The sequence below is a fragment of the Lethenteron reissneri genome, chromosome 33 (genome assembly GCF_015708825.2).
Source record: "Lethenteron reissneri isolate LAM-NWPU_2019-01 chromosome 33, ASM1570882v1, whole genome shotgun sequence".
In the NCBI taxonomy this organism is placed as follows: Eukaryota; Metazoa; Chordata; class Hyperoartia; order Petromyzontiformes; family Petromyzontidae; genus Lethenteron; species Lethenteron reissneri.
Window position 1 is genome coordinate 4821239 of NC_083811.1, and position 27913 is coordinate 4849151.

At 47.0% G+C, this 27913-nt stretch overlaps 3 protein-coding genes across 4 annotated transcripts; 2 read left to right on the top strand and 1 right to left on the bottom strand.

Moving 5' to 3' along the window:
* The first annotated feature begins 253 nt into the window (after positions 1-253).
* Positions 254-2442, top strand: LOC133350400 (glycoprotein-N-acetylgalactosamine 3-beta-galactosyltransferase 1-like). Its single transcript, XM_061564734.1, has one exon. The coding sequence runs from the start codon at positions 576-578 to the stop codon at positions 1518-1520; it is 945 nt and encodes a 314-aa protein (XP_061420718.1). The 5' UTR covers positions 254-575; the 3' UTR covers positions 1521-2442.
* A 2541-nt stretch (positions 2443-4983) lies between these two features.
* Positions 4984-11204, bottom strand: LOC133350238 (rab-like protein 2A). Its single transcript, XM_061564365.1, has 8 exons — positions 11077-11204; positions 8866-8895; positions 8067-8146; positions 7804-7883; positions 7355-7466; positions 7148-7245; positions 6906-6989; positions 4984-5784 (listed from the first exon to the last, which is right to left on the bottom strand). Exons 1-8 carry the CDS (start codon positions 11160-11162, stop codon positions 5722-5724), a joined length of 633 nt encoding a protein of 210 aa, XP_061420349.1. The 5' UTR covers positions 11163-11204; the 3' UTR covers positions 4984-5721.
* Positions 11205-15574: 4370 nt separating this feature from the next.
* On the top strand, positions 15575-27092 carry ARSA (arylsulfatase A). 2 transcript variants are annotated; one of them, XM_061564367.1, is made up of 8 exons: positions 15575-15857; positions 18228-18528; positions 19451-19910; positions 20706-20875; positions 21436-21560; positions 22396-22523; positions 25729-25831; positions 25961-27092. In XM_061564367.1, exons 2-8 carry the CDS (start codon positions 18275-18277, stop codon positions 26254-26256), a joined length of 1536 nt encoding a protein of 511 aa, XP_061420351.1. In that variant the 5' UTR covers positions 15575-15857; positions 18228-18274; the 3' UTR covers positions 26257-27092. The 2 variants fall into 2 exon arrangements, with proteins under 2 accessions (XP_061420351.1, XP_061420350.1); XM_061564366.1 differs by having other exon boundaries at positions 15575-15827.
* Positions 27093-27913: the final 821 nt, after the last annotated feature.

Here is a 27913-nt window from a genome sequence, read left to right on the forward strand (position 1 = left end):
GACAGACACACACGGCTACTCGCTCTTCGCACTGCTCACACTTTGAAGTCTCCTGCTGTTCGTCGCCTCTCCCCCCCCACACCTCCCACCAAAAGTTATTTAGAGACTTTTCTCAATTCAAGAAATGTTATTAACTCGCATCAATTACACTTTCGATTTAAAGCTGTCGTGACTGCAGGGATTCATCTTCTTGGTTCTTTCGGTAAAGTCGCGTAGAAGGGAAATAATAAAATAATAAAAATAAAACACATTTTATTATTTCCCTTCTACGTGACTTTACCGAAAGAACCAAGAAGATCAACTGCACTCTTCGATAGCGCCGTTGATTGCTGGCCGCTTGGCGGCTTTGTGCTGAGCATTCCGCGATTAAAATAGAACTAGAAAACAAATACTCAATCTAGATTTTAAAAAAAATACTCCCAACACACACAAACACACACGCAAGCGCGGAGGCGTATCCGTGAGTGCGATCATCACGGGGGAAAACCGCGAGCACTCGACGACGCCAACGCGAACTGCAGCGATGGTGACGCTCTGCGTTGACGACCCGCGCCAGAACCTCTCAGCCGCGTGCCATGATCGGACCTCGCCGCCCCCCCTCGCTGGCGCTTCTCCTCGGCGTGAACGTCGGCTTCTGCCTGACCTACATCTTCCTGCTGGCTCCCACGAACCTCGACGTGGCCGTGACTCCCCGTGAGCCGGCGCGACACGACGCTCTGCGGGAGCTCCGCGCGCGCGTCCGCGTCCTCTGCTGGGTCGTGACATGCCCCCAAAATGTCGAGAACAGAGCGCGACATCAGCGCGACACTTGGACACGCGCCTGCGACCGCGTGCTCTTCCTGAGCTCCGTCGACGACGCGGAGTTCCCCGCCGTGGGTCTCGGCACCGAGGAAGGGCGTCAGCACCTCTACTGGAAGACGACCAGGGCAATCCTCTACCTTCGCGAGCATCACGTCGACGACGCCGACTGGTTCTTGAAGGCGGACGACGACACGTACGTGCTGGTGGACAACCTCCGCCTCTTGCTGAGCGCTCACTCGGCCCGAAGACCCGTCTACTTTGGCTGTCGCTTCAAGGATCGGCACAACAGGAGCTTCATGAGCGGTGGCGCCGGGTACGTGCTCAGCAGGGCCGCTCTCGTTCTGGCTGCCGACGGCTTCGGGTCGGGTCGGTGCGAGCAGGTCAGCCTGGCCGAGGATGTGGCCGTCGGGGTCTGCTTGGAGAAGGTCGGCGTGGCTTTCGGCGACTCGAGGGACTCTGTCGGCCGCGAGACCTTCCACCCGTTTGTGCCCGAAAAGCTCCTGGTGCGTGACTTCATCTCCAACAGCTCTTGGTACTGGAGGTACAGCTACCACCGGGCCGTGAGAGGTCCCCAGTGCTGCTCGGACTACTCCGTGTCCTTCCACTACGTGAGGCCGAGCTACATGCACGTTCTCGAGTACCTGGTGCATCGACTTCGGCCGTACGGCTACGCGTATCGCTACACGGCGGAGATGCCCGCCGATCCTGAAGACGTTTGACTGGACTCGCAAATCGAGGTCAAAAGCCACGACGCTCAGTTCTGCAACGGCCCAGAAGACCATTTTTAAATCCTTTATATTAAGTTCGCTTGCTTGCTTGCTTGCGTGCTTGCGTGCTTGCTTGCTTACGACCGTGCAAATCTTTCTGTCGTTTTTTAACCCACTTCCCGTGATCCAATCGAGCTGACATTTTGCACACAGACTCGTTGTGCGAGACAATTAATGTTCGTGAATTTTTTTTCTCCAAAATTTTACACTGTTTAGGGAAAACAAATTAAATATTTAATTACCAATTGCTTAATACTGGCAGACAATCATCTGACCCATAGGTGGCAGCCATCTCAAGCCAGAGGACGAGAGGACTCTAGCCGCCACGCATATAAAGGATTTAGAGTGAAAAACTTAGTTTTTACGGGTTATACTTATTGTTTGTTTGTTTTGCTGACCAATAGAGCACTTTGAACAAATGGTTTGTGAAAACGTAGCACGGAGGAGGACGGGGCGACACGTTTTTATTACACGCATTTTTTTAAAAAATTACACGATTTCTTTTAACTCACTGTCTGTTGTTGTTGTATCCTCAAATCTTGTAACTCAATTTTAACCCACTTCCCAATGTGGTATCGACTGCAAACGTGGTATACTTATGTCATACTGATGACAATAAAAACAAAATATTTTAAAACATTATTTGGTATATGTTATGTTTCGGCTTGGGTCTAATTGTCCACGCTCAACTAATGTTGGCTGTAAATCACCACGGTCTCTTACGTTATGGCAAGCTTCGGGGCCACTTCATAGAGTCGTGGGGTTCTTCCATTACGAGTACGGTACATTTCATTAAAGCGTGTTTTTAAAAAAGTTTTTCAAATATTACTTATTTGAAACACATTCGAAGAATGTCGAAGTTAGAAGGACCTGTGGCTATGGTGGGGGCAATGTTGAGTAGCAAATCGAGTTGGCAGGGGGGGGGCATTCAATAGTATATTGGGGGGGGGGCACCTCATGTGGTTTGTCATCCTGTCTAAAAGCTGGGGGGGGGGGGGGCAACTGCACCCCCCACTCACTGTGAGCATTGGGCGTGCGTTGTACATTAAGCAACATCTGCATCGAGTCATTTAAACGCGGCACAACAACAAGAACGACTAAATATGATCACGTTTGGCAACTGTTGTTCAACCTACATGCTGTTATTTTGTTATCAAGGACAGTTACTCGAAACGTTAGCCTATTGTATATTGGCTAATAGCAACCGTGGCGAGTTTAAACATCCATTTATGCTTAAGCGTCACTGTCAACGCAGTCTCTTAATTTTGGGGGGATTTACTGAACTAAGATTGGGAGAGTCCGGGACTTTAAGACAAGGTCTTAGACAACGGCGGGAAAGAAAACGAACGGTGAACGAGCTTCAACCAGAGGTCGCAACCGGGTACCCGATACCCGGTTACCCGTACCCAGCCGGGTACGGGTAGCCGTTTGCGACCCTGGTGCGGCCGGGTACGGGTACGGATAGGCCGTGAGTCACTGGTGAGTAACCGTTTGTCACTCATTTCGGGTAGGGTACGGGTAGCGAACGGGTACCCGTACCCGGCCGGGTACGCGTACCCATTTGCGACCCTGGTGCGGCCGGGTACGGGTACGGAATCAAAACCCGTTTGCGACCTCTGGCTTCAACCAATGAGTTGGATTTCCACCACTCGAATCACAGTAAGTGCCTTTATCCAATGCAGTGTGGAGTGGTGTGATGACCGTGAAGGTTTGAAACCACAATGTCTGGCAGTGTGCAATTATGACAGATGTCGAGGCTTTATGAAAGGACCCAACAACGCTGACACAGCTTCATCATAATTGTAGTAACGATGTGCATGCATTTTCCCTCCCCCCTGATTTTGGCCACGTCGCGCACAAACCCAACACTGCACACAGTCGCAAAGACTCATGTTTGTGGTGGTGGGATGATAATGTCTTAGGGAAATTAAAGACTTACCTTAAAGCGGATGAGATAATGAGTCCATGCGTTTCATATGCTCCGCTGTTGGTCGAGAATTCACCCCGATAACACCAATCTCAGAAGCAAAACTGACCTGATGGGTTGATAGTTTGATAGGAAACTGCCTGGAAATACAGTATCTGGTGGTATCGGATTGGGCGAAGAGGTCGCGAGATGGCAGCACGGAAAGGTATTCTTTAATCTGTGTATGGCTTGAGTGTCACACCCCTCGCATGCGTGATGGGTTTCCTCGAGGTACTCCGGTTTCTTCTGGACCCTCCAGAAATAGAGCCCTAAGAGTGAATCGACGCTTTCCTGGACAAGGGAGCATTGCTATTACAATTATGAAATGAGTGGTTGACAAAATATTGACACTTCTCTCGTATTATAGACGTGCCCTGATGGCTGTGCACGCTGTATTGCTTAAGTTACAATATCGCTGATGGAACAACTGCACTCGCTATTTACCAGTGTGGAATAATTAATATTTAATTAAGTGATTAAATGGATTGATAAATAAATAGAACATAAAATTTCCATTTAAAAAAAGATACTGTTTCCATCCAAGCGTGGGAAATTAGGTCCTTCAGCAGTGAGCTTGTCGAGTCAGGGGTTAACTTTCCTATCACTATAGGCGCACGCAAGGTAATGCTGGTTATATTGCGTGTTATTTTCTTACATTTTTACTGCATGCGATTGCATTGACATAATTCCACTCTTCATTTGGATTGAAGCGAAGTGCTTATACATAGGTTTTCAGGTGTAACAATGAATGACAGTTAAGTTGCTAAAAATGGAAAACGCTAAGAATGCTCAGGCTAGCTTATTACACACCCAAAAATTATATGGTAAGCACGTACAATAGATTTCTGTATATTCTTACAAGAGAATTTTAACTAACGTAGGCATTTTTTAATTAATCAATCTCATGCTTTTCCATACAGCACAAACATTTTTCGAAATAGTGATGTATCAGTAGATGGCTGTTATGAATAATATTTCCGAGGGTCAAATGGGTTCAAACCGCTGGGGTGTTGACACTGGTGAGCTCTGCTGTGTTGGGTGGATGACGGGCAAATTATCTGCTGTTGAATTGGTAGTGACTGAACATCCAACTTAAGACGAATGGCAACAAACGATTCATCATCGGCCATGATCAATCCACTGCTGAATGCTCAAGTTCCTATACAATGCCATTGTAATTCGTTTTGGATAAATTAACAATTATGAATACCCCTTTATAAACCACGACCAACTGAAGGCATCTCCATGCCTTTCAGTCATGAGGGTTCCTTGAACATACTTCACCACACTGGTCAGTGCAGGTTGGTGAAGGGGGTGCCTAGGACGAGTTCAGCGATCACTCACCGCTGGTGTTAGCCATGGCCAGGAATTAAATACTGCTTGTTATACAGAATAAAGAATAGGAATACAAATGTTTAATTACACAATTGACTCGTGAAAAAAATCATACTTATTTCAGATTAAACATTTATTATATTTAGTGGGTATGGCTCCCTATAAATTACAATCACAAAATATAATTATATTTACAAACATGGCTGTATGACTAGATCTCAACATTGCCATCGTACACGGGCTTTAACACAATCTAACCTTGATAGCCTTTAAACATCCACAGGTTTCTAACAAAAATGTTGTTTACAGCAGTGGTATTCAAGGAGTGCATTATCAAACCAATGTGCATTAGATGTTTGGCGGTTGGTGGATTGCTTTTAAAAAGTTAAATAACTTACATACTGCCATAAATTACCATTTGAATGTTATATAGAGAAAGCAACAGTTTTTTTTCATCACCGTTACTTAAAACTGCATTAAATACAAACAATGCATATTTTTCTATCACGGCACATCACAATTGTTTCTGTACATACTTTAACATTTTAAAACATAATTCCTGTGCTTGACTAATGTACACATGATATTTGCACTGAGACAACATGGTTTTAAACCACTTCAAGAATCCCCAGGACTCGTGGCATTTTTTCACAAACTGCCAGGAAATGAAAACATTACGGAAAGTCACTACATGAATAACCAACACGGTGCATTTGGTTTGAGCAGCAGGAGATAAAATTCTAAAAATATGTTTTAGATGTAAATCATTCAGCTTGTCTAGCGATCTTGTCCCAAGTTTGTAGGAAGGCTCGTTTGCACCAATGTCAGAGCTATGCCCTTCAAAAAATTATACTACTTAGACTTCGAATTATCATCTTCTTCTGATGACACACCCTTGGAATCCAGCTCAAAATTCTGCAGAAGAAATGACAATACAATAAAGGAGATCGTATCGATTCAGAAGCTGATTTTCTGGTCAGGTAAATGCAATGCCACGTGTGTCGTACATCATCCGCCACCGAACATAGCCAAATAAATAAAGGTGTCACGTGAAACAAACACACCATTTGTTTTTACTTCAGCACACCTGTATGTTGAAGAGCAATCCACAACATTTAACAATTAAGTTAAATTCAACTCCTAATTGTTAAATGCTGTGATTTGTTCTTAAATATTTTTTTTTTAAAAATCAAATTTCTGATGTGCCAGTTGTCCTCACTTTGACCAAATGCAGAAAATCAAAGTGCCTTCATCACTTTCCTCAAGTTGTTATCCAGTTAATGACATAGCACAGCAATTGAGATCTGAGTCTACTTTCATTCGGATGCGGCTGTCGTTTTAATTGACTGTGGGTCACACAGGGCACTTGTGAGGTAGGTGTTATGGTTCATTGATGCTGGTTTTCAGGAAATAACGGTTTCAAGAAGAGCATCTGGATACAGTGTAGTGTTGGCAAAAATCTGTAGAACATAACATCTGTGTTAATTATGGCTAGGGTAATGTATTTAAAACCCAACCCCTTTTAATACTCTGAATATAATAAAGCTAACCCTATTCTCTTATGCCACATTTAAATTTCGTATCAAAAACACTGTCTGATATAACACTTGTATGAGTCGGCTAAGCTGCTACTGTATTTGAAAAATGATTACATTCTAGATTTTTACCAGCAAAGGCATATGGCACACACATGTAACACGTGCCCCCTACTGACAAAATTGGTACATCATGCTTTCAAACCTCATTTCAAGTCTATTCCACCTCTTATACAAAACATTAACCCCAGGGACCTGTGATATTTTTTCACGATTGTGAACAGACATTTTAAAAACGGGGAAAAAATACTCACTTAACCTTTACACATATGAAAACAGGACCTTTAGTAAAACACAAGGGATGGGATACGCATTTGTTCGTATGCAGTGTAACTTCGCGCTTACAGTGATTTCACAGAAGCGGTGATATAAGTGGATATTTGTTTAGTTGCATTATTCAGGTTAACCATTGAAACGTTACGAGTGGTCCTCCAGCCTCACCTCAAGCTCCCTCATGACCTCATCCATGAAGTCCTTGCTGTTCTGTTTATACGAGACGGCCAGCTTAATGGCATCACGGAACAACTGAACACACAAAAACACAACTCGTGCAGTGAGTGGCACACTAAACAGCACTGCAAAAAGTCATAAATGTGCATGCTTTTCTTGACATGAAAGTTACATTAAGTTGGTCTAGAAGCATTCTAATTCAAGATCAAATGTTTGAAATACACATGCCTTACCTTCACTACATTGGTTCCATCCGCTGCAGAAACAAAGTAAAATGGCAATCCCTGCTTTTTGGCAAAGTTGAAATTCTTCTGCGTGACTTTATAATCGGCTGCACGGGACGAAATTATAAAGACGACATATCACCACGCTGCAGAAGATAGAAAGCTCAAAACATTTAACGTGAAGCAGTGCAGTGCGCAGAAACCCATATTGCTCACCGTCAATTTTGTTGGCCACTATTACGCAAGGGATCTCAGGCCTGAACTCACGCAGCTCTTTGTACCAAGAGGCCAAGTTTTTGTACGTGATTTTTCTCTGCACATCAAACACCTGCATTCACACACCAGCAGTCGACAAAACAGTGGTGTGATGTTTACAATCACAAAGCCTATGCAAAGGCTCACCCACTCAAGCTGGACACTTCTATTGAACAAAGACCAAACATGAATACATAAACATCACACAGAACCACTCCCGCATTAAATTATACACCAACCATAAGCATGGCTACAGATGACTGGCTTAATTGTCCAAAAGCATCGTGATCACAGATGGTGAAGCGCTGAAGCATGTAAGTGGGATACGTGAAGGTTTAATTTGGACAATATAAGGCTCAACTGTATAAATCCAATGTGAATGTGTAAAAATAAACACGGAACAACTTTACCATTACACAAGCATGCGCCTTGTGATAGTAGGACGGATGCATGCTGCTAAACCGTTCCTGCCCAGCAGTGTCCCAGATGTCTGTAAAGACGATGTTCCAAATGTAAAACAATCACAACACAATACACATGCACCGAAACGTGATTTCAAAACGGACGGGTGGCTATGTGCTGCAATAATACATCTGTACATGGGCGCACATATTAAAATGTAAAATTCACGGTATGGCTGCAGACCAAGTGGGTTGTCTGACTACTGACTCACCTACTAACACGGTTTTATCATCGACTGTAGCCTTGTATTTGTATAATGTTAACGCATAGGTGGACAGCTGCTGAGGTTGACTGAAATCAAACTGTTAAGGCGATTAAAATGATTGTTCATTAAAAACATGCATAATGATGTCGAATTCATTTTTCAACACAAGTTGATGAGTAATACTTTTGTAAATACTGGAGTTGAAACAGTGCGTCCTAGAAATAACTTGGGTAGATATATCGTGTCCTGCATATACGTTTTTTGGGTCACCTAAAATCTACAAAATTTGAATAAAAGCAATGCTGACAGTCCCAGTTTTAAGGTAGTAAGATTGTAGCATTCGAATGTGCATTCCAGAATTGGCCTGTGATTTTTGGTGGTTTCAGTGTTGTTTTCTATCACCTACCTTCCTTATATTTAGAATTGTATATTTGTATCATGTAAAAAAAGCACCAGAAATAATATTACAGACCGGAAATGTGCATAAGTGGTATTCACGGAAATAGCGTTTTGTTGAGTAAAGCAATACCGGGGCACTTTATAGCTCTTCATAAGGCCGGTATTTCGAGGACACCCTTTACAAGACTCCATATGATATCATTAAGCAGACAGGGTAAGATCAATACCTTGACTAAAGTACCAAAATAGTTTAAATACTTTAAAATTATTGCAAATAGAAACACGGGTATTTTTTTTACACAAATCATAAAAGTCCATTTATCAACAGGTCAATCAGCCCATAGAGTTCAGTATTCCAAATATAGAGTTGACCGCATAAACACTGCTAAAGTAATTCAAAGGATACTAGCCGTCTATTAAAAATCTCTCCACCAACCTGAAAAACAACACAGATATAACACACGTTTTAATGCAAGAAAATATATTACAATGCTTCATTATTAACGTCGTTTAAATAAGCTTTTTAGCACAAACATAATGCCATGAATCTCAATGAGCTCACTTGGTTAAATAAAGGAAATCAATAAATCAATCACAGTGACACCCGTTGTACTCATAAACATGTAAGTACAATGACCCTATACAAATGTCAAATGTTTGAATCGCGTAACATGATTGTGTCTTGTGCAGCTTCCCCACTTATTTTTTCTTCAGTCATTCTCAATCCTTTTTGTCCCCTCTCCACCACCACATCCTTACCTGCAGCAATCCTTTGCGTTCACCTGTTTTGGCTTCATGTAATTTGGGCATCTGAGCAGTGTTATTTTTATCACGTCTCCATATAAACTCTATCACAGAGTTAAGAAAACGGCTATTGTGGAAATATTTATTTGATATTTACATGAAAATACTATACGCGTCCACGTGTGCCCCCACATTGCAGCGATTAACACTTTTAATTCCCAGTCGACCTGCAGGGCATTTTACACCGGTGGTGAAAATGTTACATTCCTATGACAGGGGTGGATCTCTCCATGACAACCACACTGTTGATGCCTCACAAACTAATACTCATTTTATCACTCTTTGTCAACTTAAGGGCTCAGTAAACCACCATCAAACCTGTGGCCAGTTTAATAAAAAACCTCAGTAACCCGCCCTTGCATTATTAGAAAAATCTAACTTTCTGAAATGGCCCCTGGATTGTTTTACTCGCAACCTTCATACTTCGATGAGATAAATCTTACCACTGCGCCAACCAGTCAACTGGCATCCAGTTCAACCCAAGCTTACAAGATCCCCCTCGCACTATTAGATCCTCTGTGTATTCAGCAAAGCCTATGTCTCCCGACTAATCTACTTCATTCTCCTCTACATGCCCCCTGCTCCAGCAACCAAGGTCCTCTGCTGAACCATTCGTCAACCTCCATTCAACACAAGGCCGCTTCTTCTCTTGTGCTGCCCCTTTTGTCTGGAATGCATTTTCTCTGGCCATCGGCACTGCCGAGACCTTTCCACGTTCCAGTAAACGCTCAATACTTTTATCACAAAACGACTCCGCCTTTGTCTCTTGACGAAGTAGCCTTATTATTTCCCTTTTCTGTCCTTTACCTCCTAACTCACAGCCCCCATCCTTTTTCTGCTTGAAATTCAGCCACATTTATTCACAAATAATCAAAAGCTGAATCTCGCACCCCCCCCTCACCCCCGTAGGATTTCATTGAATAGGCTTCATATTCTATTCTTGGTTCTTTCGGTAAAGTCACGTAGAAGGGAAATAATAAAAATATAAAACATAAAAAAATTCTCACGACGTTTCGACTGCAACACAAGCAATCATCATCAGGTGTGAAATCCACAGCAATAAAAAATTAGAATGAAAAAATCTAAATTTCTTGCTGTGGATTTCACACCTGATGATGGTTGCTTGTGTTGCAGTCGAAAGGTCGTGAGAATTTTTATTGTTTTATAGTTATTATTTTATAATTTCCCTTCTACGTGACTTTACCGAAAGAACCAAGAATATGAATCCCTGCAGTCACGTAATCTTTAAATCAAAATATAGGCTTCATATTGTTCATGTGGTGCAGTGATGAGTAGCACTGCACTCAGAACCCAGCGGACCATAGCTCGTTGCCCTGACACAGTTAACATCACCACCCACTTTCGCCAACCCAGCGTGGTTGATACGTTCAGGCAACTCCCACGACCTCATCCAGCAATTAAGAGTTGAATCGTAGCAATACGTTGTTACACAGCCAGAAAATATTCCACAGATCCCAGACAAATGCAGGGGCCCACATCGAAGGGATAGTTTAGGCCAACGCCGGGTACACGAGGAATCGGTATGTCCAGCACACCGCACATGATAAGCACCCATTCAACACCGAACCGATCACGATTAGTCGCAGAAAACATTCAAAATCCACTCGCCACTGCCGTTATCAGCGCTCGGGGAATACGAGAACCCGGATTCGTGCAACGCAGCGCACCGCGCTAATCACAGCGCCACCGCTCCTAAGCATCCCTCTCTCCAATGCCCCAAATCTCTCATTTTAAAAAAAAACACAACACAATTCCGAACGGCGAGAGACTGAGCCGCGAGGGGCGCCTTTACTTGGACTTCCCCACGGCGCTGTCGCCCAGGCAGATGATCTTCACCCGCTCGTCCGCCTCGCACTCGTCCGCCTCCATCGCCGCCATTTCTCGCCGCCGCCGCGCGTCGCCCCTAGCAACGGCGGCCCCCCCCCCTACACCGCCGCCTGCCCCGCCCCCGCCCGCTCCCAACCGACATCCGAGTGCGCGTGCGCGAGGACGGTGTCGCGTCTAAGCCAATCGCGTTGCACAATGGGCGGGGGCGGGGCGGGGCGGGGGGGGTTAATCGCGGCAGGAGGAATGTGGCAAAAGGGGCGGACATCTTGCATGGGGGTGGGGGAGGGGGGATGGGGGAGGAGTGGGGTTGGGGGAAATGCTGGGGGAAGGGGTGGGGGTGGGGGAAGGGGAAGGGGGGGTTGGGGGGATGGGGGAAGAGGGGTGAAGGAAATGGGAGGGGGAATGGGGGTTGGGGGAGGGGGATTGAGGGAGGAGGGGTGGAGGAAATGGGGGGGGGGGGGGATGGGGGTTGGGGGAGGGGGAATGAGGGAGGAGGGGTGGAGGAAATGGGAGGGGGGATGGGGGTTGGGGGAGGGGGAATGAGGGAGGAGGGGTGGAGGAAATGGGAGGGGGGATGGGGGTTGGGGGAGGGGGAATGAGGGAGGAGGGGTGGGGGAATGGGGAGGGGGTTTGGGGGAGATGGGGGAGGATGGGTGGGGGAATGAGGGAGAAGGGGTGGGGGAAAAGGGAGGGGGTTGGGGGAGGGGGAGATGGGGGAGGAGGAGATGGGGGAAAAGTGAGGGGTGAAGGAGGAGGGGGTGAAGGGGGAGGGGGTTGGGGGAGGGGTTGGGGGAGGGGTTGGGGGAGGGGGTGAAGGGGGAGGGGGGTTGGCAGAGGAGCGACGCTCACAACAACGTGCGCAGCAGCCGGGCGGTTAAAACAGAGCAAGTTGGCACAGTAAGGTGGCACAGCTGGTGCATCTGTCCCGTGACCTCCCGAGGCTTCGACACTTCACGTGGCCTCAAAGTGCACCTAGCCTGGCACAGGCGATGACGTTACCGTCACTTAGTGGGGAATGGCGGGTATTCTTGTTGGATGGAGAGGGGGGGGGGGTCTAAGCACCGCCATCATCAGCCGTGATCAATCCACTGCTGGACTAATGGCATTTCCAAGCAGTCGCCATCTCTTATCACCTTGCGATGCAATATAATCCACCAAGCACCTCCACGCGAGCCGATTTCGAACTCATTCTCCCTTGGCTCTCATTCCATCTCTAGCCTCGACCATCGTTCAGAATCAGAAGATGTATTTACACTGGAGGAATCCGATGAGCCAGAAAGCTCTTTTTTGACAGATGTCCCTCCCTCCCCCAACCCATGCCGTCTGCACGAGCTCACGTTCCCTAACAGTCGATATGAAGTTCGATCTGAGTTTGTTCCCCGATTCAACAAGTCTTTCTCCTTTTCGATTTAAAGCTTTCGTGGCTGCATGGAATGATATTCTTGGTTATTTCGGTAATGAAAGCAGCCGTCCTGAGGTCCTGAGGACGGCTGCTTGCGTTGTGGCCGAAACGTCGTGAGAATTTTATCTTATTATGTAAAAAAAAATATTATTTTATTATTTCCTTTCTACGTGACTTTACCGAAAGAACCAAGAATATAAGTATTTCTCCTATCTTTGTTGGTTTCCCGGTGTCATTCTTGACTAGTATGGAGCAGAGGCGGTTTCTTCATTAGGGCGATTGGGCGACGCACCACCAATGTCATTGAACCACAGAGTCACGCTAGCCGTCACTGTGCCTCTGGATATAGTCCAATCAGCGTCATGTCACGTTCTGTGGAGTACCGCCTCTTTTTGGGCGATTTCACTCCGGCTGAGAATCGCCCCGAGTGGCCCCATAGACTTACATTCAAAGATGGTTTTTTTTCGAACGGCGGGCGCTCCAATGCATTCTCTATGGCTTCCGGGAGGGCTCGCACTAACGTGCTTACGTCATCATACGTAAGCACGTTTCATCCAACAATATAATTTGTCGCCACCTAGTGGAATCTTTAATAAAATAAACTTGAGTGGTTTGTTTTAATAGTGAGTATAGAAACAAACAAGATGTATTGTAAGAGTCACTTTATTTTTCATTAATATTAAAGTGAAGTTGCCTTTACATGCTTAAGCTGTTAATTTATCCATTGCATGGGTGGACCTTATCCTTATCAATCATCCAGACATTTGCCCCCCCTGAGAGATTTTGCAGGAGCCGCCACTGCTAACAGTCGATATGAAGTTCGATCTGAGTTTGTTCCCCGATTCAACAAGTCTTTCTCCTTTTCGATTTAAAGCTTTCGTGGCTGCATGGAATCATATTCTTGGTTCTTTCGGTAATGCAAGCAGCCGTCCTGAGGTCCTGAGGACGGCTGCTTGCGTTGTGGCCGAAACGTCGTGAGAATTTTATCTTATTATGTAAAAAAATTATTATTTATTATTTCCCTTCTACGTGACTTTACCGAAAGAACCAAGAATATAAGTATTTCTCCTATCTTTGTTGGTTTCCCGGTGTCATTCTTGACTAGTATGGAGTGCATAATTTCATCAGCATTGGCTTAAGCAACACAAGCAAACTCTGGACTGGGTTTCCACATTCAACGTCTCATAATTAATTATCAGCGGCGAGAACCAGGCTCGCTTGAACCAATGCTGGTGTCACTGTAACAGCAGCGCACGTGGCGTAAATGGAGCAGCTCCATGTGCTCAATATATGGTTTACCTTTCCTATACAGGGCGCTTCAAAAAAATGTAAACACTTCCGAGAATTTGCAACAATACCACTAAAAAATGTGCCTCCGGGCTCTGGAAACCACCTGGAGAAGATTCCATGCATGTGTTGACAATGATGTCGAAGTGGAGACTTTTTGAAGCTATTAACATACATTTGTCATCGTGTTTATGTGTTATTTCCGTTCTTTTTTTTCAATAAAGACGATAGTTCCATAGAAGTGTAAAAAAAAATGTTGAAGCACCCTGTACTTTGGAATCCTATTGTGTGTGTTTTTTTCATTGTTTGCTGTTGTAACGTTATGACCCGCCCCCATTGGACATCTGTGCTTAAAGAGCTTTAGCACTCATCCAATTCCTCCAGGATAAATAACTAAACAATTCCGATTCTGAGATGAGGGTGTTTGGAAGGGACCTTTGGTTGCCCTGACCACGAGGGGTGGGTGGCCGGGTAAGGGCTGGGGAAATGGGGGCACGGTGGGAGGTGGGGTGCGGGGTGTGGGAGTGGGGGAGGTTGGGTGAGAGTGGTAAGGTGTGGGAGGTGGGGAGTGGGGAGGTGTGGGAGGTAGGGGAGGAGGAGTGGGAGATGTGGTGGGAGGTGTGAGAGTGGGAAGATGTGGGAGGTGGGGTGAGAGTGGGGAGGTGTGGGAGGTGGGGGAGGGGAGTGGGAGGTGGGGTGGGAGGTGGGGGAGGTTGGGGAGGGAATGGGAGGTGGGAGGTGTGGGTAGTGTAGGGGGCGTGTGGCGGTGTGGGAGGTGGGGGTGTGTGGGAAGGTGTGGGAGATGGGGGTGAGAGTGGGGAGGTGTGTGAGTGGCAGGTGGGGTGGGAGGTGGGGGGGTGTGAGAGTGGGGTGGGTGGGAGGTGGGGAAGGGGATGGGAGGTGGGCAGGAGGTGTGGAGAGTGTAGGGGGCGTGTGGCGGTGTTGGAGGTGGGGGTGTGTGGGACAGCAGAGGTCTCGCTCCGAATCAGTCGAGCGGCATTATATTTCATCGGCTGCGTAATGCTGTGTGGCAGCTACCTGGTCTGTCGCTCCACACGAAGCTTCGGGTCTTCTCGACCACGGCCATGCCCTCCCTTCTCTATGCTTGCGAAACGTGGACCCCTCTAACAGAACATCTTCGCTGGTTTCAAACATTCAGGCTGGGCCTGCCTACGATCCATCCTGGGTTTAACCAGGCTGGATTGTGTGAGGAGCTCACAAATCCTTGAATGCCCAGCCACCGCATGCCCAAGCAGCTTCTGTTTGGCCGCATAGAGGGGGGCTAAACGGGCACGACACGGGCTGGAGAAGAGATGGAGCTGATGCGGTTCGGCAGGATGTGGAGCTGAGTGGACTTGCTGATGACTGGTACCAGCGGTGTCTCAATATCAACCTCTATGAAGGAGGCTCGTGAAGGACGCTACTGGGCAATTGGAGGGAGTCGTGCTACAGCAACAACGGAGGGCAGAGGAGCGACGCTCACAACAACGAGCGGAGTGCCAGGCGGCTAGAATACAGCAATTTGGCATCTACCGGTCATCTCAGTCAGCCAACCCATGGCACCTGCTGAGTCTGTCCCGAGATCTCCTGCACCTAGCCTGGCACAGTGGGGGGTACAGCTGGTGGTGCATCTACCGGTCATCTCAGTCAGCCAACCCATGTGGAGGAGGGGGGGTGTAGGAGGGGGATGTGAAGGAGGAGGAAGAGGGGCTGGTGTAGGATTGGATCGCTCGATTGCAGTGCCGCCTTGCACACACACAACCGTGGTGACGACACGGAAGCGGTGTGAACACGCGGGGTTATTGTTGTTGCTGCTGCTGCTGCCGGGCGCGCGTTATTTGTGTGGCCGTGGAGGGAGGCCTCGTGAAGGACGCTTGCCACTGGGGCAGTCTGGAGGCCAGTCGCCCTCCAACAACAACAACAATAAACAACAACAACAGCAGCAGCAACATCAGGGGCAGAGGAGCGAGGCCCACAACGAACGAGCGGGAGCCCTGGGCGGATTTAAAACGCAGCAAGTTGGCACGGTGAGGGTTGCCATCGGCGGGTCATCTCGGGTCAGTCAACCCCATTTGTTCTGTCGCCCCGTGACCCTGCCGGAGGGGGCCTTCGACACTTTCGCGTGGCCCTTAAGGTGCACCTAGCCTGGCACAAGCGCCGTGGTTGGGTTCGGTTCACGAAGAGAAAGTCGCGTTCTTTCTTTAAACTTATTGGTTTACGTGAAACACAGATATACAGCGATATGGAGATGTGCAGTGATTAGATGAGAGCAGTGCTGCTGATGTGCATGGGAATACACACGCGCTAATTGCAACGTGATGGATTTTGTTTACGTTTACAAAGTGTGATGCTTTGGTAAGTTGTTATTTACGCGGTGCCGGGTTTGTGTTCAAGATGTATGCGTTCATACTTTTAGGTTTTTTCGGTAAAGTCACGTAGGTAAAAAATAATAAAAATAAATATTAATAAATTTCGATTTAAAGCTTTCGTGACTGAAGGGATTCATCTTCTTCGTTCTTTCGGTAAAGTCACGTAGAAGGGAAGTAATAAAATAATAAAAATAAAACATAAAATAATTCTCACGACGTTTCGGCCACAACGCAAGCAGCCGTCTTCAGGTGGAGAACAGGTCTGTCGAGAAGGCAGAGTCTTCAGAAATAATTTGTATATTTGATTTCTATGTTTTTTATTTCTGTTTATTATAATTTTTTTACCTACGTGACTTTACCGAAAAAACCCAAGACTATGAATCCTTGCAGTCACGAAAGCTTCAAATCTAGAATGTATGCGTTCGTTTCACTGTGCAGTGCCTGGTAAGTTGGCTATTTACGTGACAGGCAGATTTCTCTACACATCTGGCTGTCGCCTGATGATGCTGGTTGCAATTAAAGATGCGAAGCTTCAGTTCAACGATGTTGCAAATACCTGGAATAAATACGTTGTCGAATCATGTCGCTGGACAATTTACTGAGACATATTCATACCTGTCAACCCCTTACAAGTGCCAAACTTATTACAGACCAATTCAGAATTTATCGGTTCACCCCGTGCCCCTTTTAATTAATCTCAACGTTACGTCCCATCACAAGGGAGAAACACAAATAGAAAATCATGTTTGCCCGTATTGAAATGGCTGTACGCCGTACGGACCTGAAAACCCAATTTCCCTGTACAAGAATACGTGGTAAACCGCGTGGTAATGGCTAACCATTGTAATTTATATACATTCATTAACCCCCCTCTTCCCCCAATCTGGCCTTCACACAAGAATGGCTCACAAGAGATGCCATCACATCTATCCCCCCTCTATTTAAGGAACGAAACACGAGGATTTCTCCACAAATCTGGCTGTCGCCTGATGATGCTGGTTGCAATTACTGGCGAAACGTCGTCCTCGAATTGTAAATGTTGTGGGTTTACTCTCCAACACACCGGTGTAGTGCTGTACTAGTAACGAGTTGGCGTGACAAGCCTTACTAGTTGGCTAATTACGCGATCTAACCCAAAAAACTTCTGTTATGGATAAATCGTATGGGTTGACAGCTATGAAAACCGATACATCTGCACTCATGCTTACAGCTGGAATCGTGGCCTACTAAGCGCAGTCAATCGTTACATTTGCCACTCGATCTTTTTGGGGTAGTCCATAAATGACGTCACGCACCTCGGGGGGGGGGGGTCAGACATTTGTGACGATGTGTGACGAGGGGGGGGGGGGTTGAGAAATGTGACGTCACATCAAAATGCGCAACTTAAAATGAATATAGACAACACGTTCTACTTAATTACATAGACTTTTAAATAAATGCTTTCTCCTACAACATCAGAGTGTAGCGCCACATTACATACGCACTACAATAACAATAGTTTAAAGCGATTTGAAGCATGTTTTATTTTTGGGGAGGGGGGGGGCAGAGTTTTGTGACGTCATATTTGAGGGGGGGGGGTCTGACTTTTTGTGACGCCGTGTGACGAAAGGGGGGGGGGGTCAAAAATCGTTCTAAATCGCGTGACGTCATTTATGGACGGCCCCTTTGGACAAAATGTCCTTTTCGGGAAACCCAACAATTGTTTGTAAAAAACCTCTCGACAAAATCGAGTTGAGGCTTTAGAATCTGCAACGCTTCGGAGTAAGTGCTGCACTTCCACCTTTAGGGGGCACCACGTGTGCGCGAGAGAGGCAGCTGGAACAAACACTCAATGTTCGTCAATAATTCACCCATTTCTGGGTGTCCCGCTGTCAACAATTAAAGCAACACAAGTTGCATTTAACACGGCCTGTTGCTTCCGTTTAGTCGGTGAACCAAACGCAATAATTGCTGTTCAGTGGCGATTAAGATGTCGCTTCAATTGCGCCGCTGAAAGCGAGACGTAATACAGCAGCAGTACGTGTGTATACGTAACCGATCTCTCCTGTGCCTCTGCAGGCTCTGCTTTACGAAGTGGTCATTAAGAAGGCAGCAGGAGCTGGACGATGGACAAGAGCAGACGCACCGCTGCTCTTGCGGCGATGCTGCCGCTGTTGATGGCCACATGGGTCTTCCCTCGGCCCGTCCTCTCGGTTTCACCGCCCAACGTGGTTATTATGTTCGCCGATGACTTGGGATTCGGAGACCTGGGATGCTACGGGCACCCCAGCTCCCTCACGCCCAACCTGGACCGCCTGGCAACGCTGGGGCTTCGCTTCACAGACTTCTACAGCTCGGCTGCCGTCTGTAGTCCGTCCAGGTGAGCAGCAGCCTGCGGTGGTGGTGGTGGTGGTTGCCCTTAGACATCAGCATCGCCACCATGCCATCATTATAACCACCACAAACGAGCTTTATAGCTCATCGGATTCCTCCAGCGTCAATGAATATTATGATTAATTGTGGAGAGTATACATTACAAATTAATGGAGCTGCGGCCACTTGTCTCCTTCATTGTGACTCTGCTGATGAGACACGGTATGTCGAAACCAGAGTTTGCCTCTGGTAGGAAGACTGAAGGGGGTAGAAGTTGAGGCATCGAATAAAGTGATATTTGATTCTGACATTGGCCAGGCGCTCAAAGAGTTTGTAATCGGGCATTAGTTCGTAATCGGGCAGGGCCTCCGGGTCAGAGCCATATTTCTTGAGGACAGGGTGTCACTTGGTCCAATTGAAGTAACATAGGGAAAAGACTGGACGAGAAAGAGGTAGCAACAACATGATGAACCATTATTACAAATGCGTCAGCAAAATGCTTGAAGGTACCGGCTGGTAGGAGATCCAGGGGAGAGGTTTTTATTGTGGGATATCGGATTATAATCATGATATTACTCTTACTATTTTAATTGTAGTAGCATCATCATATCACAAACTGTATGTTGTTCATGTCGATAAGATGTTTATCCACGTCTTCTTTAGAAAGGATGCATTAATTAAATATAATTTGTAAGCAAAGGATATACAAAGTATGAGTGCTTAGGCGATGTTATTTATATTCCATTTCATGTATTTGCACCCAAACCACCCCCCTATTGAAGTTTTGCTGACCCCCACCCCACCCCCATGAAAAATCTGAAGAAGATACCACCACATTGAACGAAACGTCAGATGTAATGCCGAAAACATGCGGTACAACCGGAAAACGCAGCATAACCACGGTTTGCCCGTCCGTTGTGCACCCTTAGGGCAGGCCTGCTTACTGGTCGCTACGCCACGAGATCGGGCGTCTTCCCGGGGGTGTTCTACCCTGGCTCTGTGGGAGGGCTGCCCCTCAACGAGACCACCATAGCCAAGATGCTCAAGCTGCAGGGCTATGCCACTGGCATGGTGGGCAAGTGGCACCTGGGCCTGGGTGCCAACGGCACGTACCTGCCCACCCGTCATGGCTTTGACGAGTTCCTGGGCGTCCCCTACTCGCACGACCAGGGTCCTTGCCAGAACCTGACGTGCTTCCCTCCAGACGTGCCATGCTACGGCCGGTGCGATCAAGGCTCTGTCCTCCTGCCGCTGTTCGAGGGCGAGCGGATTTTGCGCCAGCCCGTGGATTTCACGACACTTGTGCCCGATTATATCACTTGGGCAGAGAAATTCATTCACAAGCAGGCCGCAGATGGAAAGCCCTTCTTCCTCTACTATGCCTCCCACGTGAGTGACTGCACAGCTCTAAAGCACGCTGCCTGGCTGTTAATACAAATTATATCTTACGTATTTGGAAAATAATTTTTAAAATTTTTCCAAATTTGTATTGTGCAATGGTCATCATGTAAAGAGATAAATAATCCATTTGGAAGTCTCGCACAGCAGCATATCATCCCGTGTGTTGAAGGAGAGATTTGTACCCTTTACACAGTAGTAGTGTCTGCACTGTTGCCATACACTGCTGTGAGACCATTTCACCTGGAATTTGGTCAAATGAAGTGTAAAGACACGTTATTGTGTGGTAATTGTTAACCATACTTAGACGCAGCATGAGAGAACCCGGTTTAATCACAAGTGGGCTACCATGCCTCTGTACCCAGGATCTCAGTTGTGCTGCCTTAGCAATACAGCCTATGGGCCACTTAACCACCTCTTTATTTTGTTATTTGTTCAGTAATAACCTACATCCTTTTGCGAATCCACTGCAGGATAAAGGCCTCCCAACGCCATGTCTGTTATGGAGGTCATTTGACCATACTTCACCATGCTGGTCAGTGCAATTTTGGTGAAAGAGGGGAGTGGAGTGGCCAGAACCGGTTCCGATATCACTGATAATTGCCTAATCTGGACTTGAACTCCGGTTGCTGGGTTTATAACACAGCACTCATAATTTATGTGCCACTGTTCCACGAAATGTTATTATTAACGCGTTCGTATTTTAGGACGGCACCATCATAACCGACTGAATTTTTGAATCGCATTTCTTGTTTCTCATTTTGCACATTCGCTCTCCTCTTCCAGCACACACACTACCCGCAGTTTTCCAGCAAGAACTTTGCCAGGAGGAGTGAGCGAGGTCCATTTGGAGATGCCTTGTTGGAGTTTGATCACTCGGTGGGAATGCTTCTGAAGGCCCTGGAGCAGGCCGGAGTGGAAGACAACACCTTGTTATTGTTCACCAGCGACAACGGGTTGGCAATGCGCAACATCCCGCTTCCCTTGATGCAGAGGCCGCAAACGTACCCATACCCGGCCGCACCAGGGTCGCAAACGGGTACCCGTACCCGTACCCGGCCGTACCCGTACCCTACCCGTACCCGGCCGGGTACGGGTATCGGGTACCCGATTGCGACCTCTGGGATGAAGCCATGTTGCAGGCGCGGCTGGGTTGATTCTAGGAACTTGAATTGTGAGAAGAGACAAGACGTTGGGAAATGAGTGACAAACGGTTACTCACCAGTGACTCACGGCCTACCCGTACTCGGCCGCACCAGGGTCGCAAACGGGTACCCGTACCCGGCCGGGTATGGGTAGCCGGGTATCGGGTAGGGTACGGGTATCGGGTACCCGATTGCGACCTCTGCCTTGATGGCCACCGCCGCTCAAAGTCCTCCTACCCTTTTATGACCTGAATAAAGGCAACGACAAAAAAACCTCTCGTGCACACCTAACACCCATGCCGACAGTTTGCGTTACAGCTTTACGCTCGCTTTTGTTGACTCAAATGTTTTATGTTCGTTCCGCTTTGAAGTCCGGAGCTCAAGCGCATGAACCGAGGAGGGAATGCTGGGCCACTCAAGTGCGGGAAGGCCACAACGTACGAGGGAGGTTTGCGGGTTCCAGCCATTGCATACTGGCCGGGCAAGATCACTCCGGGTGCGTACTATGGCTTTACATGCTTCACGCGCAACCTTTGCACTCGTTACACGGTCCCTGGATTATCAATGAGTAAATCACTTGAAAGAAGACGACAAGCCAAAAAGGGGCAAACCTTTTGTATCTTCCAGATGCTGTGTTCCAGGCTTTTCAACACCATAGTGAAGTTGACGTTGTCTGGAGGTCGTTGTCGAATTTTTGTGATTACTCTGCCAGATTAGTTTCTCAGTCTCGGCATTTCTTCTTAAGTGCTTTCAGGGTTTTTTTTTTGCTGATATCCTTTACTCCATCATCCAGCCATTTCATTTCAGAGCGAGTTCGAGCTCCTTCAAATTTTCCTTGCATAACTAATTTCTCCTGGGTGATATCAGGAAACCTAAAAAATCACTGCCAGATGCTCCAACATAGGGCTGCAGTGGTCACGACATGGATGTTTGAAATTGTATGAATGTGATGGCACTAGAGTGCCATAATGACGCCCTTGTCCGTAGCCTTAAAGTTTTTTACTCTCTTATGAACAAAGCTGAGAATATTTTTCAGATGGCACGGGACACGCAAGCTAGGAATGCGTCCAAAATATAAGAGCTGACCTTTCAGTTGTACCTTAAGCGATGGCCCACGTGTACCATCGCTAAAACAACCTTAAAGTTCAGTGATATATTTGCCACGTGAATACGCCTTGCGTTCGGAATTCGTTTTAATCGCAGTACGTCGGCCACCGCAGCTTTCTGTGCTCGCCGCCAACGGTACCACCTGAGTTCTAAGTAGAAGGAAATCTGCCCCGCGATGATAAGCGGCGTACCGTTGTGCGGTTGCCGTGTGCCCTCGCCGGCAGGCGTGACTCACGAACTGGCCAGCACGCTGGACCTGCTTCCCACCATCGCTGCGGTCACGGGCGCCAAGCTGCCAGCCGTCCCACTGGACGGCTACGACATCGGGCCCCTCCTCTTCAACGGCGCCAAGGTTAGGGAGTGTGTTCGGCTGAAGCCTCGTCTGACGATAACGTTCAAAGCGATTGCCCGTCACTGTATCGCTCGCAATGGGCACGACCGCAGTGCGGGGCAGGTGGGCGGCTACGTCATGGGCAGTAGAGAGTGGTGTGGAAAATTCCATTCTTGTCCAACCAACGTGTAAGCTCTCCATCTTTACCAACTTGCGTTATCCAGCGTGGCGAGGTATGGTGAAACAATCGTCACGACCTGCACAGTGTGGGGATGCCCTCGACCCTCATCAAACAGTGCATTGACGAAGGGCTGGAGATTTTCATACTAAATGTTTAATAATATGCTGGAGTTTGAGTCGCCCTCTGCTGTAGCAGAAGGTTAGGGATTCATGCAAATGTACACATCCTACCTCATGTTAAATGTCCTCTTAATTACTGAACAAGCTACACAATACGAAGCACAGTGAAGGTTTAACAGGACCCTGCGGGGTGGGCTGGTAGGAATAATACTAATACCGGTACAGGGATATCGACCGCACACACACGCACACACGCGCATAAACGTACACACGCACACACACACGCGCACACACACACACGCACACACACCGCACGCAACACACACACACGCACACACACACGTACACGCAATGAAGTTGTGTTGCTACGCTTCCAGTTCGCCGTGAATAACGATCCGAAGCCCAATAGCGCCCATTCATCACGCCGCTCGAGTGGGCCGGACACGCACACACGCACGCACGCACACACACGCACACAGTCACACATATACACGCACGCACACACACAGACACGCACACACACGCGCATACACACGCACACACATACACACGCACACGCACGCACACACGCACACACACGCACGCACACACACGCGCGCACCTCTCACCTGCAAGGCAGCGGTCGCCGCTTCTCCCACATCTCTCGTCGCGGCAGCTGTAGCGATGGTGCAAGTTTGTTGTTGTAAAGTAATTTTGAAGCGAAGTTTAAAGTTTTGCCGTGATGGCAGGGGGAGCGGGCGGCCATCTTGTCGGACAGGGTCATGCCAAGTGTTTGCAGTAGGGGGCGATGTTGATACACGGACGGACGGACGGACAAACGCGGACGGGCGGACGGACAAACGCGGACGGACGGATGGACGATATAATCTATTGGTGGTCTGGTCCACTTCGTTCCTACCAGTATAAGTTATGTATTTTATAAGGCTTTATTGGGAGATACATCAGGCTTGTACCCATCACAATTTGGACAAATTTCCAAGGTGATGTGTTTACGCGTTTTTTTTTGTCAAGATGCCCATCTGGCTCCTAGTGTTTTCTTGCAGTATTTCCACGGCCACTTTGTAAACTTGAAGGAATGACTTGAGGCGCCTCAGCAGATGTGCTGTAAACTGCCACCCTATCACTGATATCTACTCGGCGGCAGAGAATTGCGCTCCAGCCTGGTCTCGTACAAAAAAACTGCATTCTCAAACATAATTAAATAACGTAATGCACGTCAAAACTTCAACACTGAAACTGACACCAATCCCCTGGCTCCCTATTCTGGCTAACATTCGGCCACCAAATATCTGCAGACATGGAAACTGTAAGGGAGTTTACATGTTTCCTTGTCAATGACAACCTACCCATCAACCAAGACCTCAGTGCCAAATGAAGTCCTGATCCCCTTTCTGGATCACGCTATCGCCATCCCAGAATCCATATTACACAAAAGGTCTCGAAAGCCTGCGTGTTAAACCGACCGTCCTAGAATCTCGCCCAGATCGGGAAGAACGCTGACGAACGGAGTGAAACAACGCTTACTTCCGGATTAACCACCTTCTTTGAGACCCAAAAATCGCACCTCCTGTCTGTGACATTCCTTGAAGACACTGATTGTAACTATGAGCCACATCAGAACATCAACAGGCTGAAGCACACATCTCCTTCATGAATGTAAAATCAAAGGCAAGCCACAGTGTCATGTGATTGTGGTCATGCAATCTAAAATACGGACCGTATAGTAAACCACTGTCGTGTGTACTCCTTCAATGGAGGAGGAATAGCAAAACTAGACAGACTCTTTCTTGAAACCCTCTCATGGGTAGTCGACCTCGACATTGGCATTTAGCTTCTGAACATACTGCCATAGTAAGTATACTGATGGTGCTATGCAGTTTATACTTTAGTTTTTTTATGTAGTTTATACTTTAGTTTTCTACGTGGTTGTTTAGTAACTGCAGCTACATACTATTAACATTCCTTTCCTTTGTTAATGCTACTCCCTGCACCCCCCCCCTTGGTGCTGTTGATCCTGCATAATGCATGGGCATAATATGACTATGAAACCCCCCCACCCACCTCCTACGCATTTCCCATGAATATGCTAAATTCCTCTTCATATGCACATTCTTTTTGTTAAGGCGCTCTTCCACCTCCAACCCAGCTTATATATAAGCGCCTAGCTTGGTAGTGTCTCATTCTTCACCTGAAGACGGCTGCTTGCGTTGTAGCCGAAACGTCGTGAGAATTATTTTATTTTATTATGTTTTATTTTTATTATTTTATTACTTCCCTTCTACGTGACTTTACCGAAAGAACAAAGAAGATACTGCCATGTACAAGAATAGAATAGCGGGCTTGGTGATCCAATAGCAAGCCCAGATCCATTGCAGGATCAGCAGCGCTTCGTCAGCTCCAAGGATCTCGGCCGTGCCCCTCCTGCTCCGTTCCCACCGCCAGCCCCCCACCCCATCCTGTCCTCGATCGCCAGGGGGAAATACTGTTTAATTATATTTTGTTAATGACACGTAACAAATTAATGGCTTAGGTATGATTAGCCTCACCGAAAGTGTATTGTTATTTTTGTTATTTTCTGGCGTGTTGAAAACCAAAACAAGGCGCTGAAGTGCAGTTAAATGAGGGACGCCATTTCATGTGCATCCTTTTTCCACACGGACCACGTGATGCCCTGGACAGGGTCCCAGCATGGGCCTGTGGCTCCCCGAAGAAAGGGAACCCTTGGGCCTGGTTCCTGAGCCCTCTTGGTTCCGGGTTGGCCCGATACGGCTGCCATGGGAACCCAGGCTGAGCCTACGAGTCCACTTCCCGAACCGAGCGAGCATCGTTCCCACTAGTCATGGGTATATGGCATCAGAGCCTGTGTAGGGTCACCACTGCTTTACCAACTTTAATGACACAAGTGCATCCGATGTGTTTTCCACAGAGCCCTCGGAAGTCGATGTTCTACTTCACATCGTCACCGACCAGTGATCAGGGGGTGTTTGCAGTCCGACACAACTATTACAAAGCCCACTATTTCACAGAAGGTAGGGACCACCACCATCGCCACTTTAATTTTACTGATGGAGGACTCACGTTTCTTCCATCCACCCTGTTATTTTATCAAATAGTCATATCCTCATACACTCCCCACCCCTTCCCCCTGCTTTCTACAGGAGCGGGTGCCAGTGCTCTTACCCCGGATCACGACTGCGGGATTGCCGCTGGGTGCAAGAAACACAGTCCGCCGCTTCTCTTTCACCTGGGCTGGGACGTGTCTGAACGCGTCGAGCTGAACACCAGCCTCCCCGACCTGAAGCCTGTGGCGGAGGACATAGACCGTCTGCGCGACAAGTTCCAGCTCGACATGACGTGGGGGCCGAGCCAGATGGATCGCGGAATAGACCCTAAGCTAGAGCCCTGCTGCAACCCACAGTGCAGCCCCAAGCCCACGTGCTGCCAGTGCGTGTGACGGGAGAGATCAGCCCCTCTTGTAACAGGGTTGGCTCGCCGATTTTAGACGACGGACTCTTGCGTGCAATGTGGCGGACATTGACGGCGTCGTTGAGTTGGTACGTTCCGTCTGTTCGTCTTTCCCGTCCGTTCGTCCTGCGTTGTTACTGAGCCACTAGGCCAAATTGAGCTTCATCGACACTCGGCAATAACCGCGCCTTGCGTCACAACACAAATAACACCCCAATAGGGTGGATACAAAATTTTGCTTTTGATTAATTTTTCTATTTTTCATTCATATTATTTTCTTTACAGCCCTTTTGTCTATCCACTGTTGGATGAAAGCACCTCCTATCCTGTTAAGAATTGCGCTTGTTTGACCAGTGCGGCTTTGGCGAAGGGGGGGCTCAGGAATGGTATATCACGCCGCACTGTTATCCGTGACTGGGAATCGAACTCCGTGAAATTTGCTCAGGGCACAGTTCGCTAACCGCTGACACCATTCCCTCCCCCGTGATTTTATACAAATGTGAAAGTGGTGGTTCAAATCTCAAGAACGAGTCTTCACGGAAGAGGTTTTCTTCTTACTGCTGGTGATTCTATTAAGAAGCCTCTACTTTGCTGTACAGGACTATTGGAATGATTCAGGTTATTTTTTTCACTTTATATAATGAGCATGGTATTTTAAATCTAAAACTCCACATAAGCTATCAAAACTCCATAAGCCAAGTGATACTGTGAAACAATAACATTTAGATTTTCAATCATTTTTTTGTTTAATATTGCTTGGCAATAAAAAAAAAACATGCTGGGATTGTTTTGTTAAACATTGGTTCATTTCATCAATAAAAATCTATGGGATGATGTGTTTTGTAATGCTTCCGTCTTAACTTCCACTTCCAGGGAACGTGTAGCTGATCGAATTCATGAGAAACGCATTCACTGGTACAGCAGTAAAGGTTTTTTCGTTAAAGCACGTAGGTAAAAATAATAATAAAATAATAAATAAAAATAACTCAGACGGAGACTTATGTTGCCTCCGAAACATCGTGATTTAATTGAGTTATTTTCATTTTTTATTTTATTTTTATTATTTTACCTACGTGATTTTACCGAAAAAAAACCTAAGAGTATGAATCTTTGCTTCAAATCTCAAGGGTTACCTTTGACTTTGTTAGGCGTCGAAACTCTTTGACGAGTGTCAAAATACACTCAATGAAACGTCCCAAATGGCAGATCGGAATACATGAAACATTTTGTACCTTTTTACACCGTGGCGGCCTCCCAACACTGAGTGGCAGGGTACAACTTGTACCGCAATGGTTTATAAGCAAAATGTTCAATTAGGTTACACACTGAATCCTGGAAGTCGCCTCGGTGGCTTGGGGCAACAGAGAACTGAGCCACTGCTGCCGAGATCTTGGCTTCCGATCAGAGCAGACGCATGGTGAGTTCATGGTATCAACCTTTCTCCAGTGTCGTGACATTTAAAAAAAAGCATCACAATACGTCTTGATCGTCACATATTTTAGTTAACTCCACATCCGAATTAAACGTTTTGGTTTTATTGACGTGATTATCCTATTCTGTTGAGAATTTATACAACGCCCTTTCCAGGGCATCGGAAAAGGCATCCTGAAAGAGGCCTTTTCCTTTCGTGACTGTGTGGTGCCACA

Coding starts and splice junctions, on each gene's coding strand:
- LOC133350400 (XM_061564734.1), top strand. CDS start 576: ATGATCGGACCTCGCCGCCCCCCCTCGCTGGCGCTTCTCCTCGGCGTG.
- LOC133350238 (XM_061564365.1), bottom strand. CDS start 11,162: ATGGCGGCGATGGAGGCGGACGAGTGCGAGGCGGACGAGCGGGTGAAG. Junction 8,147..8,865: donor AGATTTTTAATAGACGGCTA/GTATCCTTTGAA, acceptor GTTTGATTTCAG/TCAACCTCAGCAGCTGTCCA. Junction 5,785..6,905: donor AGGTCATGAGGGAGCTTGAG/GTGAGGCTGGAG, acceptor TTTCTTCTGCAG/AATTTTGAGCTGGATTCCAA.
- ARSA (XM_061564367.1), top strand. CDS start 18,275: ATGGACAAGAGCAGACGCACCGCTGCTCTTGCGGCGATGCTGCCGCTG. Junction 19,911..20,705: donor TCCTCTACTATGCCTCCCAC/GTGAGTGACTGC, acceptor CTCCTCTTCCAG/CACACACACTACCCGCAGTT. Junction 22,524..25,728: donor TCCTCTTCAACGGCGCCAAG/GTTAGGGAGTGT, acceptor TGTTTTCCACAG/AGCCCTCGGAAGTCGATGTT.